At 43.9% G+C, this 17,640-nt stretch overlaps 1 protein-coding gene and 1 pseudogene across 1 annotated transcript; one reads left to right on the top strand and one right to left on the bottom strand.

Moving 5' to 3' along the window:
* Nucleotides 1–384: 384 nt before the first annotated feature.
* Nucleotides 385–3,448, bottom strand: LOC119292640 (annotated as a pseudogene).
* Nucleotides 3,449–4,294: 846 nt separating this feature from the next.
* Nucleotides 4,295–10,905, top strand: LOC119295902 (beta-adaptin-like protein C). The gene is made up of 15 exons (XM_037574333.1): nucleotides 4,295–4,635; nucleotides 5,689–5,886; nucleotides 6,004–6,117; nucleotides 6,209–6,459; nucleotides 6,545–6,680; nucleotides 7,153–7,332; nucleotides 7,419–7,511; nucleotides 7,909–8,120; nucleotides 8,245–8,308; nucleotides 8,379–8,558; nucleotides 8,946–9,038; nucleotides 9,121–9,518; nucleotides 9,634–9,823; nucleotides 9,908–10,111; nucleotides 10,297–10,905. Exons 1-15 carry the CDS (start codon nucleotides 4,549–4,551, stop codon nucleotides 10,591–10,593), a joined length of 2,697 nt encoding a protein of 898 aa, XP_037430230.1. The 5' UTR covers nucleotides 4,295–4,548; the 3' UTR covers nucleotides 10,594–10,905.
* The last annotated feature ends 6,735 nt before the right edge of the window (nucleotides 10,906–17,640 follow it).

Here is a 17,640-nt window from a genome sequence, read left to right as displayed (position 1 = left end):
AGGATTTTGAAGAAAGAACCATGAAACTTTGGGCATTCGCAGCTGAAAAAGAGGAGAGGAAGAACAAGAAATTCATGGAGAGGGTGGTTAAGGAGGCTCACCTCATAAGGAAAAGGGAGGAGGAAGAGGAATAAGAGAGGAAGAAGAAGAAGGGAAAGGGGCCTTCTGTTGCTCTCTGTTGCTCCAGTTTTGTCCAAAATTTCGCTAAGTGTTGATGTGGCGCCTAGCTTGCAGGCGCCACACTGTATAGTGCAACGCCCACGAGCTAGGCGCTGCATTGTACAGTGTGGCGCTTGCATGCTAGGCGCCACACAGGTCTGTAACTTGCCCTGCCTTCTGTTGCTCTAGTTTTGTCCAAATTTTCGCTAAGTCTTGATGTGGTGCCTAGCTCACAGGCGCCACACTGTACAGTGCAACGCCCACGAGGTAGGCGCTGCGCTGTATAGTGTGGCGCCTGTAGGCTAGGCGCCACACAAGTCTGTAACTTGCCCTGCCTTCTGTTGCTCTCTGTTGCTCTGCCTTCTGTTGCTCAAACTGGGTCATCTTAAGTCACAAATCGTTGCATCACAGAATAAACAGTAATTTCAACATTACTATGAGCTAAGACATACAATCAATTCAAGTTCAACATTTCCTAGAGTGACCATCATGACAAGTTAACATTACTAAGAGCTTCAAGTTCAACATTACCACCAACATAGATTTCAACATAGAGTGACCATCACGACAAGTTCAACCTAGAGTGAGCATCACGACAAGTTCAACATAGAGTGACCATCATGACAAGTTCAACATTACCACCAACATAAAGTTCAACATAGAGCTACAACCAACATAGAGCTACCATTACAAATACAGGACGATGACTAGTTCCTTCAGCGCTTTTTGGCTCCCCCCTCTTGACTCCCATCTTCTTCACCTTCCTAGGAAGAGGAACCCGCTCCGGCTCCGGCTCCGGTTCCTCCACGTCATCCAAATAGTCATCCAAAGCCGCCATCCGCGAGGTGCCGGCCGTCCTTTTGCCTCTTTGGGTGAAGTCCGCAGGTGTGTATTTCTTGATTACCTTCCTAGGCTTTAACTGGTATGCAGACCGAACCTGGTACGTCCCCAAGGTCATATCATCAGCAACCTATGCATCAACAAAAGATATGGAAAGACTGTGTGTGAGGATATAGTTAGCAATGCATCAACAATTGGATATATGCTCATGCAATACCTCTTGGGTGATCACACCCACATCCTCATCCTCCAAAGGATCACCATGGCCCTGGCCCGAAGTGGGATCTGATGGTGTCGCCGACCTAGACCGTTCTGGTGATACATACTCGGGGTCACGACAACCGAAAAGGTTTGATAGCCACCTTAACTTTTGGCCCTGGCGCTGCAACATGTACAAGTGAATGAGACATTGAACGTAGCAAAACATGCTAAGTTCTAGTTTGAAGGAGATGTGAACCTTAATGAATGCTCGAAGTGCACCTTCCCCATCGCTTTTGCCAGTCGGGGTTGTTTCCGGAATAGTCTCGGTCTCATCAGCTGCTTTCTTGATCTGGGCACGCTATGAACAGAAACGGTATTAACGTGTTAGGCAAGCGAAGATGAGAATAGTGCGAATGGAAAAGCAAAATGGGCAAATACCACAAAGTTTATCATTGGAGCTGAAAGGATCACTAAGTTGCCTTTCCTCACTAATGCGTTGTACTGGTGCTGGGCTAGCTCATAAAATACTGTCGGATCTTCCAAAATCTCCTCAGCATACGCCGGCTTGCATACCTCCACACGGGTACTTCTAAGAAACCATGTGAGATAATTGTTGAACGTGATCGGGCAGTGCCCACGAAGCTGGGCTCATTTTCTAGCCCTAGCTTGCTCCACACTAAGCGCGAACTGTACGACATACTTCCTGTGATGCTTGGCCCAATCCTTAATCTTTCGCTGCTTTTTCCTATCCAACCTGCAAGTTAGAAACAAAATATTACCACCATCGAAACAACCGAGAAGCCGCTAAGTGCTCAAGGTTAATTATATCTTACCCGTGTAGCACCTTGTCCGTGTCCTCCCACTCCGGCGGGTGTGGCTGAAACAAACCAAACTGGCGGAACACCCGATGTGGCAGGTGAAGCTCAACCGCCCAGTTGCATATGAGTGGGCACCGCATACGCCAGAGATCCCTATCCCTAATGCACATCGGATTCAGCCTGAACTCTACAGGGTTACCAAAACTCTCTCCTTTTCCATTTGGCTCCCATTCCACCTGCAAAATGGGATAGAATGCAAAATTGATATCGAGTTACGATAGAAGCATGATAATCACTTATGCAATGTCGATTCACCTGCTCAGGCGTGATCGCATCTAGCTCGCTCTTGTACAACTTGTACATGACCGATGGATCATCCGCCGTCTCATTTAACACATCCCACTTGTAAGCCCAAGTGGGGAGCCGTAGTGGGTCGTTTTTGTCGTCCCAATCCTTGTACTTCACGGTCTTCGATCGTCCAACCGGCAAACGCTCCCAGCTCCATATGGAAGTGGGAGCATACAACCACCAATACTTCCAGATGGCCTACAACAGGCTTCGTCCAGCTGCACATAAAAGAGAACATTGTTGAATTAACAGCAAGATCGCATTTATAATGTAGCAATGAAGTGAAAAAGAAACAACTTCATACCTGTCTATACAAGTAAGCCAGTGTCACCGAACCCCAACTCCATTTGCTATCGAAGACGGTCAACGCCTTCAGCCACATCCATGGAGCATTCTTGCCTGTGCCATCAACAAACATAGTCCTGGATATCACGTACCACATGTAGACACGAGCATATGTCTTGACCGTGTCCTCATCAGCTTCCTCAGGGCAAGTACCAAAGTGCGATGTAATCCACGTGAAAGGAGCACCAGTTGCGACTCTTTCCTTCTTCTTGTCTTCTGCTTCTGGTTCCCGAGGCTCCGGAGGAACCATACCGATAAGGGCATGCATCTGCGCGCGCCACCCATCAGAATCGGTGTTCATACATAGAGGATTCCCATCGATAGGAATATCGGTGATCATAGTCATATCCTGGAGCGTCACGGTCATCTCCCGGTCCGAAGATGGAAACTATGTGTCTCCGGCCTCCAATGATCAATAAGCGCGGTGAGTGCTGCAACATTGTTGGGTGGCGTCGACCGGCTGACCAACTGAATGAAAGGGAGAAGTCCTGTCTCCCTTACATATGGTGTGTACCACTCATCATAGCGCATCCACCCAAGGATGACCCCGTGAGACCGAAGCTTCAGAGGTGCAAGCTCCTACAAACAAACAAACAAATCATTACATATGGGGCATTTGTGTTTGAAATAAACATGAAATTCATAACACCGGCAACTTTCATTATTACCCGCCGCTCCACCGACATAGCGTACGACCGGTGTTGTTTGTCCCTGTGATCATCGAGAAGCCAAACCATCCTAACAATTTGAAAAAAAACTTTTTTGTCAACACAATTATCTTTTGAATACAAATAAACTAAAATACGCCTACTAGATGCAAAATTCAAAGTATATGTATCCAAATCATTCTTTTCAATACAAATATATTTCAACACAAATAAACTAAACTAGGCCTACTTCATGCAAGATTTAATACAAAACTCTTTTCCATATAAAATAACATGTCAACCTATGTATTCAAACCATATCTTGTCAATAAAATATACTAAACTACGGTTGCTAAATTAGGTACATGCAAGATTATAATACATGCAACATTCAAATCTAATCAAATCAAACAAGAGTTCCTCAAAATCTTCAAAATAACATACATTATATAGATAGAAAGAAAGGGATCAGAGGAGGGTACCTTCTAGGATGGATTGGTGAAGGCATCCACGGACCAAATCGCCAGATCTGATGGATTTGGGAGAGGGGATTGAGAGGGGGAGTGGAGAGGGCCGCCGCCGCGGCTTCTTCTGTTCTGTAACTGCTGCAATGGGGTGGGTGGGGGAAGAGAGGGCCGCCGCGGCTGGATCTAAGTCACAGTGCAGCGCCCGACGGCTAGGCGCTGCACATTACATGTGTGGCGCCTAGCTCAGGGGCGCTGCACTGCTGGGTGTGGGGCCGAGGGCTGCCACGATGGACTGGCGTGCAATGCCCCCGTGCTAGGCGTTGCACTGTAGGGTGCGGCGCCTGCGTGGCGGAAATAGTTTCACGGGTAGTTCATTCTGTGAATTGATTTCATCCAAGATCAAAATTATCAAATTTGCCGGAAATTGGCGTCGAAGGATATAGAAAAAGAAGAGAGACTAGAATGACTTGCGAGCAGCCGATCAGATCTCCACCATCGTCGTCGTCTCCCTCCCAATCTCTCTCATCTCCATAACTCTCGCACGCACGCACACCCGTCTGGCTCCCCCTCGCCAACACCCAATCCCATCCCATCGCGCAGGCAGGAAGGCAGGCCGCCGACCGCCATCGCGCGCGAAATCGGACGCCTCCACCACGACCCCCCGGCTCCGCAGCCGGAGGCGGCGGCCGGTGCGTGTTTGGCAGGTAGGCTCGCCTGGGCGATATGAGCGGGCACGACTCCAAGTACTTCTCCACCACCAAAAAGGGGGAGATCCCCGAGCTCAAGGAGGAGCTCAACTCCCAGTACAAGGTCACCCTCTTTTCCTCGCCGTCTCTCCCCTGTCTATCTTCTTGTGTGATTTGCTGTGCCCGAGGATCGATTGGCCTGGATCCAGATCTGGCAAGGGTGTTGGGTGCCCACGCGCGGGCGGTTTGAGATCTGCGAGTTTTGGTTGGTATCCCACGTGATTAGGTTCTGTTCCGAGGATTGGAATTTGCGGCAGAGTGACGATCTCGGGGTCATTTTCTTCAACAAAATGTACTTAAATATGCCGAATTCAGTTCAGACGGATTTGAGTTTGAATTGCTTTGGAGCGAGATGAATGCACTGAGTTCTGATCCATTTCGGGGCTTTTCAGTGAAAGCAAGATTAAATCGAATATAGTGACTGCTCGATGTCTGGTTAGCCAAGCTCTCGAGGGTAAATGAATACGTTTTGAATAAGGTAGAAATTTTGGAGTTTATGTGCGGGGCCGTGCATTACTTCCATCTAGTTTATTTTTTATATCCATGACTCCAGATATGCATCAATATGCATTGGTGTAGCTGTAGAAATGGCACTTCGCTGCTGATAAAAAGGTGTTTATGCTTTATATTTATCTATGCCATCTTTGTGGTTTTCCGCACACGGTTAAAACAGCAAGGTACTCCCTCCGTAAAGAAATACTTTAGTGATCTAAACACTCATCTTAGGCTCTATCACTTCTCCATGTTTTGCAAGCAAGACAAGCTACATCATTTTGATTTGGTGGTCTAGTGGTTTTGAGACGCCATCTCTAGCCCACGGTCACAAAAATATTCTGTCGCCGTTCTAGCTACATTTTGCAGTGCTGCACGCTGTAAAATGCATGTTCTAATGCATAATTAATGAACATTTGTACCATACCAGTCTTTAATATGAAATATTCTCAGGGATGAAGTATGCCATGTAGCAAGAATGGTTGGACTACATACTGTTGTCAGTCATTCACCAGCCATAGATCCCATTTTTGTTTTCTAATTTTAATGCAAGAATAAATGATGTAAGACCATATTATGTGTTCACTTCTGGCATCTGAGGCTTTGGTGGAAATATGGTTTGCAGGACAAGAGAAAAGATGCTGTCAAGAAAGTGATTGCAGCGATGACCGTTGGAAAAGATGTCTCATCATTGTTTACGGATGTCGTGAACTGTATGCAGACTGAGAACTTGGAGCTGAAAAAACTAGTATATTTATATCTCATCAACTATGCTAAAAGTCAACCAGATCTAGCGATACTTGCCGTGAACACATTTGTTAAGGTGAGAAATTATAACCATATTACTAATGAACATTTATGCAGAAAAATAAAGCTATAACATGTGTGAAACAAACTATGCAGAAGCAGCAACTAATAAGAAGATTCAAAACTTCTGCAGGATTCACAAGATCCAAATCCACTGATTCGTGCTTTGGCTGTGAGGACAATGGGTTGCATCCGTGTAGACAAAATCACAGAGTATCTGTGCGACCCTCTTCAAAGATGCCTCAAGGTGTATATTGGTGTTTGTACACTCCTTTAAAAAAAAAAGAACTGTCTCCCATTGAATTCAGCCTATACTTGTGTCTTGAATTTTTTCACAGGACGATGATCCATATGTGCGGAAGACAGCAGCTATTTGTGTTGCTAAGCTTTATGATATAAATGCTGAGCTAGTGGAGGACAGAGGATTTCTAGAGGCCCTCAAAGACTTAATTTCTGACAATAATCCTATGGTGGTTGCAAATGCTGTTGCTGCTCTGGCAGAGATTCAAGACAGTAGTGCTCGTCCGATCTTTGAGATCACCAGCCATACATTGACAAAGCTTCTGACTGCTCTGAATGAATGCACAGAGTATGATGCAGTTCTTGCTATATTGGGTTCTGAACCCCCATATTTTTCTAGAGTAAGCTGCTTATCATATTTGATAATTTTGCAGGTGGGGACAAGTTTTCATTCTTGATTCTCTGTCAAGGTACAAAGCAACAGATGCAAGGGACGCAGAAAATATAGTGGAACGAGTTACACCCCGTCTTCAACATGCAAACTGTGCAGTTGTTCTTTCTGCTGTCAAGGTACATTAGCCTGATTCACATGTACTAGAACACAGTAAAGTTTTAGAAAGTGTTGCATGCAGTTGTGTATGTGGTATTCATTAACCATAGATTGGCACAGTGCCATATGTACTTGTATTGATATGTCAGGCCTGAACAGGGGCGCTGCCAGTTCTCTCTGCATGGGTAGCAGGGTAAGGAAAAACTTATCTGCAAGTACCCAAATAACACATACTCATATTGATTATTTATGGGCTCATTTAACTAGGTAACAAAGTTTTTTCTTTCATCTTAAGTGTATCCTAATAAATCATAGGAAGAACAAATGGACTGTGACATTGGATTGATTTTCATGTTCCTGACCTTTTAGTTGGAGGATGATACATATCCATTTAAGTTGGAACGCTGGTTCTGGTACTATTCAAGACAGCAGTTGCTGTTTGTTTTTGATTTTGCAGAAAGAGTTAACCTGTTGGTTATCTCTTTCACACAGATAATCCTTCTACAAATGGAGCTCATTACAAGCACTGATGTTGTCCGGAATCTCTGCAAAAAAATGGCACCCCCTTTGGTTACTCTACTGTCGGCAGAGCCCGAGATTCAGTATGTAGCATTGAGAAATATCAATCTGATTGTTCAAAAAAGGCCTACAATACTTGCACATGAAATTAAGGTGACATTTGTTTGTCTTTGAGCTATTCTTATTCATCAATCTATCATGCCAGTGTTTCTGTAACTCAATAGTATGTTTGGCAATAGGTCTTCTTTTGCAAGTACAATGACCCAATATATGTCAAGATGGAAAAGTTAGAGATTATGATAAAGCTTGCGTCAGATAGGAACATTGATCAGGTACATAATCTTCTTTCTTATGTACTCCCTCCGCCCTGAAATACTTGTCGGGGAGGTGGATAAAACTGGATGTATCTATAACTAAAATATGTCTAGATACATACATTTCTCCGACAAGTATTTCCGGACGGAGGGAGTACTAATTTACTGTTGTGGTTATGATGTTGACTTGAGTGGAACAATATTTTCAGCTACTGCCTTGTGTTATTATATTCCTGTCTCGTACATAACAGAATTACAGAGATTGTAAATAAAACTCTGCAGGAACAGAAGTCCATCACCTCAAGTGTGAATCTTACCATAGTTAAATTTATTAAGCATCTTATTCTTTTCTGATTATACTACTAGATCTGTTTTCTACAAGTTGCCATCCAGAAGTTGACTGAGCTCGTTATAGGTGCTATTGGAGTTCAAAGAGTACGCCACAGAGGTTGATGTTGACTTTGTGAGGAAAGCTGTACGTGCGATTGGAAGATGTGCAATTAAGTTGGAGAGAGCTGCTGAAAGGTGCATCAGTGTCTTGCTTGAGCTGATCAAAATAAAGGTTAATTATGTCGTACAGGAAGCTATCATTGTTATCAAAGACATCTTTAGACGCTATCCTAACACGTGAGTGGTTTGCCTGGAAGCTCAACATTCTATGTTTTTGGAATTATGGAACTACAGAGCTCTTCTTTTGTGCTCAGCATATATTTTTGTAAAATAGTAACCTTTTTCTTGCCAAAATATGCAGATATGAGTCTATCATCGCAACACTTTGTGAAAGTTTGGACACTTTAGATGAACCAGAGGCTAAGGTATTGTCTATGAATGGTCTTTGTAATTTCTTGCATGTTTTGTTCACTTACATGTTATTTTCTTATACAGGCATCAATGATTTGGATAATTGGAGAATATGCCGAAAGAATTGACAACGCTGATGAACTCCTTGAGAGTTTCTTGGATACATTCCCAGAAGAACCAGCATTAGTTCAACTGCAGTTGCTAACAGCGACTGTTAAGTTGTTTCTTAAGAAGCCAACTGAGGGGCCCCAGCAGATGATACAGGTTACTATTCTCAGTTCCTTTGTTTACTCTTGCAGATGATGGATACACTAGATTGCGGAGCAAAGAATAACTTCTTGGCATGGTGTAAGAGAGTCTTTGAATATCTCCTTATTTGATACCATGGCATGTCATGGTGTTCAAAAAGGCTTGTTGAAATCTTTACAGCATTGAGCATACCTTGAATTGTGTTGCAACATTAATAATTAGAATACTCAATTTTTTGGGTTGAGAACTAGAAATTTGGTTCATAAGGGTACACTATATTCAATTTCTCTTGGCTGAATGAATGAATAATGGCCTATTCCAATTGAATATATGTCCTGTCCCTAACAAATTCTGTTTAATATGTGCTACAGTTTTCTGCCTAATCTGCTTCATTTTCTGTAGGCTGTTCTCAATAATGCAACAGTTGAAACAGACAATCCTGATCTGCGTGATCGAGCTTACATATACTGGCGACTTCTTTCTACTGATCCCGAGGTATTGAAAGTTTACACTTCACACCCTCCTATCCTTTGTCAGATATCCCTGTGACCACTGGGTATGTGTGTGGCTTTGACAGGCAGCAAAAGATGTTGTTCTGGCAGAGAAGCCTGTGATCAGCGATGACTCTAACCAGCTTGACTCTTCGCTTCTTGATGAGTTATTAGCAAACATTTCTACATTATCATCAGTTTATCACAAGCCCCCAGAAGCCTTTGTTAGCCGTGTTAAGGCAGCTCCTAGGGCGGATGATGAGGAGTTTGCTGATGCTGGAGAAACTGGGTATTCGGAGTCACCATCTCAGGGAGTGGATGGGGCATCACCGTCCTCTAGTACTGGCACTTCATCAAATGTACCAGTGAAGCAGCCGGCAGCTGCAGCCCCAGCAGTTGCTGCTCCGATCCCAGATCTCCTAGGTGATTTAATGGGTTTGGATAATGCCCTGGTTCCTGTTGACGAACCTACAGCATCTTCAGGGTCAGCGAAACTTTTTATTGTTTTTGCTCCAAGTTTTAGTTTGATGTTTTATTCATGTTATACGGTTCGAGCCAGTTTTTCTCCAGTTTGATTTTTCTGATTGTTTTCCCTGCAGACCTCCACTGCCTGTTGTACTGCCTTCAACCACTGGCCAAGGTCTCCAGATCAGTGCGCAACTGGTGCGACGGGATGGCCAGATATACTATGATATATCTTTTGAGAATGGGACCCAGGGTGTATTAGATGGATTTATGATTCAGTTTAACAAGAACACATTTGGTCTTGCAGCCGGTGGACCACTTCAGGTGCAAGGATGTCTATATATTTTGTAAGTTCTGTGTCTAAATTTCAGTTTCCTGTACTGAACTTGGTGTCGGTTGATGAATAAGGTTCCTCCACTCCAACCTGGGTCCTCAGCCAGGACGCTCCTAGCTATGGTTTTCTCCCAGAATGTCTCTCCTGGAGCACCGAACTCGCTACTGCAGGTTGCAGTGAAGAATAATCAGCAACCTGTGTGGTATTTCAGTGACAAAGGTTCGCTGCATGTCTTCTTTGGTGAAGATGGCAAAATGGAGCGAACGAGTTTTCTTGAGGTGAAATCTACTACGAGTAAATCTTTCTTCTCTGCGGTAGTTGCTGTCCTAGTTGTTTTGATTTGCTTAGCTGTTTTTGGTCTGTTGGCCTTAGGACTTGTAGAGAACGCCTGTGGCGAGTGAGTACTCTTCCGCTATTATATCCTTGTTAATCTCTAGTTTGAATTGGTTAAATCTGATTGCAGGCCTGGAAATCTTTACCTGATGACAATGAATTTTCAAAAGAATACCCCAATTCTGTCATCAGCAGCATAGATGCCACCGTTGAACACCTTGCAGCATCAAATGTGTTCTTTATTGCCAAGCGGAAAAATGCAAACATGGATGTGCTGTATCTGTCTGCGAAGATCCCCCGTGGGATTCCATTTCTGATAGAGCTTACTGCTGCTGTTGGTGTTCCTGGTGCCAAGTGTGCAGTCAAGACTCCAAACAGGGAGTTTGTGCCTCTATTCTTTGAAGCTATGGAGTCTCTTATCAATTAAGTGACGGTAAACTTGAAGATCGGTATTCCGTCAAAATTATTCGGTCATGAGCATACACAGGTGTGCTGTTCCATGGAAGTTAGTGTGAATTGTATTGTGTTGTTATTGTATTACTATTAGATCACCGTATTTAAACTGTTAGTTTTTTGGTTTCAGAATTTTCCTCTAGGGATACTCAACCTGGACATTTTGTGCCGCATAAATTGTATATCGGCCTGAACATTTTTTCTTGCCATGTCATAGCACATGAAAATACGTCTTGTTTCTTTTTGGTTTGACGGCAGAGGCAATGCACATGTAATATTGTTTCTATGTTACATGAGCTACGGTATACTAATTGGTAAGGTGCGGCCGCTTTTTTTTTTTCATGCAAAGCAAATTTGAACTTCAATAGATATATAACAATATTACGATATGATCGAAACTGGTAGGTTTCACGACCCATCGATGCAAAAAATAAATAAATCACACAAGAGTTTTCCAACGTGTTGTAAAAAACAAAACAAAAAAGAGTGCCAACGTTAAACGATGGGTATTTCCGACCTAAGGGCATCTCCAACGCCATGCATCAGAAAACACCACTGCTAAATGTCTGAATACATTTTGCTATCCAGTGTTGCTATCCAGTGTTGCATCAAATGTAAGAGGACCGGTCCAGACATCCAAATTTCACCTAAACGAAAACAAACTTGTGGGACGTTTGGAGGAGCCCGGACGCCGCGTGACCCATCTACGCTGGCAAAGACCAAAAGAATTTTGTGCTGTACATGGGGATCGAACTCAAGTTCTCACACTAATCCTGTAATACCGAGACCAATTGAGATAGCAATTGTTAGTGTCTTGAAAGAGAATTCAACTCATGATGCAATAGTCTCATCTCGACTATTTACATCCATCCACACCAGTTAATATACGTGCAAAATTTGCACCTATCCAGAAGCTGGTTGCTGGATGATTACCACCTAGGTGGTGGCTGATGAGATAATGGATGTATGCAGATTGTCATGGAGTCTACCAGAGACACGATGCTATACGAAAACAAGGCAAGACGTGATACAAGGAAGGAAGATGCATGCTATTCTTGGGAAGATGAACAACGATGTACAATTTTCATGGGAGATCAGCGGAACTGACAGGTTGAATTAATGTACATTTTTGCTCTATCCTTAATACATGGCACATGACATCTTGACAGCCTGGGGACGCATGAGTGTGAATATACGATTGAACTGCTATCCTGGAATATTCACTTTTACTAAAGTCCAAAAATACTACTCCCCCCGTTTCATAATATAAGAGTGTTTTTGACACCACACTAGTGGTTATGCTACACTATAAAGAACTACAGTAGAATTGTATTTATTTATTTTTCCTCCTTTGCAAGGTTGTTGGCACATGTTTCTATAAATAGTGTGGATGCAACTTATACATGGTTCATCTTTCATGTAAACGATTTTTGACTCTCGGCATGGAGCTAAATATGCAGAACTTGAAAACGAACCTTTAAGTAAGTTTATAAAATTTCTGCAAATAATACTCACATGCTTATGGATATATACTACATATCACTAGATTATTGATAAAAAAATACGTTGTGATGCCAGCTAAACAATCTTTTTTAAATTAAAAGATTATGCTTGCTGCAACTATTACTCCTCTTGATTCGTTTGCTTGCTGCTGCAATTATTATTCTAGGTTAGTTTGCTTGCTGCTATTACTTCATATTTATTGAAGTTCAAGAATGAACAAATAATCTAAAGAATGACCTAACAATCAAGAGGTGGTTGTTCAGACAGATCAATTTACTTGAAATCATACCCCATATGCTGATGAAATGAACCAATTTCTTATCATCAGCGAGCGTTGTCCAACGACATGGTTCCTTGATCTGGCAGATTCATAGAAACCAATGTTTTCTCCTGTTGCAACGCACGGGCATTTGTGCTAGTTTCACCTAAACGAGAACAAACTTGTGGGACGTCTGGAGGAGCCCGGACGCCCGCCGCGTCGGACTTTGACACAGTTGGCCCACCCTAAACCCCCTTCCTAGAGCCCTTCCCCCTCACTCCATACCTTCCTCCTTGGCCTGTATCCGCACCATCAAAATTGCAGCGCCTTTACACCACTTTGGTTGCCGATCAGTTCTTGTCGGACCTCCGCTCCACCCAGGCGCCTTGTACTTTGTTACCATTGCACCCCGGATCGGTCCGCAGCGCAGGTATCGCCGCCCCCTGCCGACGTCATCCATGGCAAACACCATGCCTGACAAGTGTTCGACCAAATGTCATTGATTTTCCTTTGACTTTCTCCTTGTTTAACATGAATCAAGCACGATGGCAGGGTACTCGGTGAGGGAGGACGCATTTTTGTGCAAGGCGTGGTTGGCCACAAGTATGGGGTTTGTAGGCATGAAACAAAAGAGCACGATATTTTGGCAACACGTGCATTCTTTGTTTCATGAGCACAAGCACTGCACGCCCTTCAATTTGGATGTGATCCATTATCACAATGTGAAGTTGCTACATCATCGGTGGTACACCATAACACAATCATGAAGTTGTGTGATTGCACAAGTAGAAAGTGTTGGAAATATGCCCTAAAGGTAATAATAAATATTATTAATAATTTATATGTTTATAATTAAGTTTATATTTCTGTACTATAATTCCGATGATTCTAGAATACGAGAGAAACACAGTGGAGATAAGCACCAAGTCCTTCCGTACTCTTGTCTCTAAGACTAGCTTATGTGTTGCATGATGATCATGTTTCCAAATCATAGTGCATTGTTGAAGTAAAAAGGATGATGACAACAATCGGGGCACATTGTTAACAGAACAATGGTGTTGGACAGACCCAAGTGAATGGTATACTATGAGATCACCATCGTCATAGTGTTATAAGTATACTCATGAAAGTTTTAACATATACTCACATCCTTAGACCATGAGAATGTCGAATACCATCATGTCGACCGTTTACTTTGGGGTTATCAAACATTATCCATAACAGGGTGATTATGATGGTAACTTTCAGGTACATCAGAAAAGTACGTCTAGAGACTCGATAGTTCAAGACTGGGATTTGCTCTTCCAAAAATGGAGAGATACTCTGTGGGGCCTCTCGGTATTACGGTGTCCGTCATCGTCTGACCAAACACAATGATAAACGATCACGGGGTACGTGAATACAAAAATGATAAAACAGAACAAAATCGGTAACAAGGATAACTTGGTATTGTGATCAAGTCGGTGCTTCACAATGATACCGACAAAAGCCCCGCCTTGGATTTTGTTAAGTATCATGAAGCGAATGGAATCGTGTACTTAATCAAAAGGTTTGATCGATAAATATATCCATGTGAATGTTGGAATAAATATGGGTGTCCATATCCCGTTATTGATTATTCACCGGAAGGTGTTTCAGGTCATGTCTACGTATTATCGAATCTGCAGGATCACACAACTAACGCTTTGAGGTGTTAGAGAACTAGAAGACAAAGGAGAATAAAAGAGCGGGTTACAGAAGTGTTCCAGATGACTCTAGAAGTGTTCCGAGAGGTTTCAAGAGGTCCTAAAAATGTCCTAGAAGGTCATGGAATATTCTGCAAAGGTTTGGAAGGTTTCAAAACCTTTCGAAAGGCTCTAGAAGTTTCCTCATGGGCCAAGGTCTTGTTGCCTTGGGTGGTGGTGGTGGTGGGGGGTGGGGGGGTGGTACCTGTCACGCCCAATATGCGACCCTATCCAAAAGGAACTCGAAGGTCCCACCAAGGATAAACCCGCATATTGAAATGCTTTTGCAAGGTGGATATCATTACATCAACATTACATAATAGATGGGGACACATACAATAGGCATACAATGCCACATGAATACAACATCACAATACATAAGAGAATCATCCGACTATGGATGAAACGCAAACAGAAACTCAAACGACATCCACCCTGCTAGCCCAGGCTGCCGACCTGGAACCTATCCCCTGATCGAAGAAGCAGAAGAAGAACTCAACGCAAGCAAGCATCGCTCTCGCGTCATGATCATCGCACAACCTGTACCTGCAACTGTTGTTGTAGTAATCTGTGAGCCACGAGGACTCAGCAATCCCATTACCATGGGTATCAAGACTAGCAAAGCTTAAAGGAAAGGAAGGGGTAAAGTGGTGAGGCTGCAGCAGCGACTAAGCATATATGGTGGCTAACATACGCAAATAAGAGCGAGAAGAGAGCAAGCAGAACGGCCGTGAAACTAGCAATGATCAAGAAGTGATCCTGAACTCCTACTTATGTCAAACATAACATGAAACCGTGTTCACTTCCCGGACTCCGCCGAGAAGAGACCATCACGGCTACACACGCGGTTGATGCGTTTTAATTCGGATCTTGTGTCAAGTTATCTACAACCGGACATTAATAAATTCCCATCTGCCTATAACCGCAGGCACGGCTTTCGAACGATTATACCCTGCAGGGGTGTCCCAACTTAGCCCATGACAAGCTCTCGCGATCAACGAAGGAATAGACCTTCTCCCAGGAAGACCCGATCAGACTCGGAATCCTGGTTTACAAGACATTTCGACAATGGTAAAACAAGACCAGCAAGACCGCCCGATGCGCCGACAATCCCGATAGGAGCTGCACATATCTCGTTCTCAGGGCAACACCGGATAAGCGAAGCGTACAGGAACCGACGTAACCCAAGTTGCCAAGGGATGGCCCCGCACGGTGCTCTAGTTTGGACTAACACTTAGACAAGCACTGGCCTGGGGGGGCTATAATAAAGATGACCCTCGAGAGAGCGACTCCCAAGGGAAAAGTAGGTGGTGGTGAGGCAAATGGTAAAACCAAGGTTGGGCCTTGCTGGAGGAGTTTTATTCAAAGCGAACTGTCAAGGGGGTCCCATAAATCACCCGACCGCGTAAGGAACGCAAAATCCGGGAACATAACACCGGTATGACGGAAACTAGGGCGGCAAGAGTGGAACAAAACACCAGGCAAAAGGCCGAGCCTTTCACCCTTTACCAAATATATAGATGCATTAATAATATAAGAGATATGTGACATCCCAACCAAAATCCTGTCCACCATGGAGAAATCTTCAACTTCACCTGCAACTAGCAACGCTATAAGAGGGGCTGAGCAAAAGCGGTAACATAGCCAAACAATGGTTTGCATAGGAAAGGTGTCAAAGTTTAGAGCCTGACATGGCAATTTGGGATGGCTCGATAAACAGGTAATAGGTAGCGCAGCATAGCGATAGAACGAAGCAACTAGGCATATTGCAAGCATAAAAACAATATGCTACAGGACCTCAACAAGAAAACAAAAGGCATGGGCATGAAACTACTAAATGCATAGATCAAAAGTCCTTTACTGACCATAAGCCAAAAAGGATCAGAAAATATGATGGCACCCATGTAAACATGGCAAGTTATATTACAGATTCAAACATGGCAGGAACATAATTATGAAGGCATGTAGATGAGCTTGTGCAACTCACTACAGAGCAAAAGATGACATGGCAAGGCAACCAACAGTAAGATGGCATGTTTGTGAAGCTAGGCATGGCAAGAGCAAGGCCATAGGGTGCATGGAACACTAGCAAAACACATGGAAACAACTGAACTTAATGTTAACAGGTTGACAGCAACATCATGAAGCAACTTTGGAGCAAGATATGAACAATCTACAGCAAGCTATAAATGCAACCAGGGACATGTATGGTTAGAGGATGACATGTAGATCAAAACATATTTAGAGCACATCTCCAGATTATGCATAGAATGATTAGTAGCAACATGTTTACATGGCATCACGAAATAACAGATTCAGCCTAGCAAAACAGCAACATCATGTACACTACGTAACAAGCTCGATTCACTCACCACAAGTCATTGCATGACAAGATAAGCATAGCATCATCAAGAAGACATGTTTGTGAAACAAACCAAGTCAAGAACAAGTCCATAGCATGCAAGGATCAACTACAACAACCTTGGCCAAATTGAATAACATGTAAACAATCTGCCAGGAAACATTTTGAAGCAAAAGTAGAGCACAAAAATGACATGCTAGAGCAATCCATAATTGCAACCAAGGGCATGGATGGATAGACAATAACCACATGTTCAAAACATCCTTACTGAAGTATCTCAAAATATGCATGGATCTCTCTGTAGCATCATGTTTACATGACATCAAAATAACAACATAACAGGATCTAAAATCAGCAACATCACGATGCCTAGTTTGCATGCTTGTGCTAGTCACCACATTGATCAAAAAAATACATGGTAAGAACCTCTGTAAATAAGACATGGCATAGTTCAAAACACATGTAGACATCAACCTCATAGGATGCACACATTAATCATGGCAAAAATGACAAAAGAGCTCGTTCTGATAATAAACAGCAGAAAACATCATGAAGCACTCTTACAACGATGATTCAGGCACCAAGATGACCTCAAATAAATGTGATGCAATGGCATGAAATTATGTACTCGTCGAGGCGAACAATTTGACATATTACACGCATGAAACGGAGCTACGGATGCAGAGATACAGCATGACGAACATGACATGATAATGTGCAAAATCTGGGACTTAGTCGTTTTTCTAAAAAAAAACCACGAGCGCCAGATAGCTATAACGTGCACTGGGCGGGGTTTAGGCGGGGCTCACCTAGCAGGCCAAAGCCCAGGTTTGAGGAGATGGGCCCTGGGGCCCATGCGGTGGATGGGCTCGTCCTCCTCCTCGATCCCGCCTGGATCGAGCGAGGCAGGGGAGGCGCCGCGACTCCGGCGAGGCGGGACGCCGGCGGACGGCAGGGACGGGGCGGAGACGGGAAAAGGCGGCGGGATCCAGCCGCTGCCTTGCCGGATCCGGCGACCGGCGGCGGGGCTGGCCTGGTGGCGGAGGCGCAGGGCGAGGCGGATGGCAGGGACGCTGCGGAGCTCGGCGAGGCGCCGGCGGAGGCGACGCGCGGGACGACGGCGGGGCTCGGGGCGAGCGCAGGTCGGCGAGGACGGGAGGCGGAGCGGCTCCC

The sequence above is a fragment of the Triticum dicoccoides genome, chromosome 4B (genome assembly GCF_002162155.2).
Source record: "Triticum dicoccoides isolate Atlit2015 ecotype Zavitan chromosome 4B, WEW_v2.0, whole genome shotgun sequence".
NCBI classification, from domain to species: domain Eukaryota; kingdom Viridiplantae; phylum Streptophyta; class Magnoliopsida; order Poales; family Poaceae; genus Triticum; species Triticum dicoccoides.
Note: the sequence above shows the minus strand (reverse complement) of the source record. Positions and strands in the feature narration are given on the sequence as shown.

What these genes read in the sequence shown, in the direction of transcription:
- LOC119295902 (XM_037574333.1), top strand. Translation starts at nt 4,549, where the DNA reads ATGAGCGGGCACGACTCCAAGTACTTCTCCACCACCAAAAAGGGGGAG. An exon ending in CCGTGAACACATTTGTTAAG is followed by an intron (nt 5,887 to 6,003) that starts GTGAGAAATTAT and finishes AAACTTCTGCAG; the next exon opens with GATTCACAAGATCCAAATCC. An exon ending in GCTCTGAATGAATGCACAGA is followed by an intron (nt 6,460 to 6,544) that starts GTATGATGCAGT and finishes ATAATTTTGCAG; the next exon opens with GTGGGGACAAGTTTTCATTC.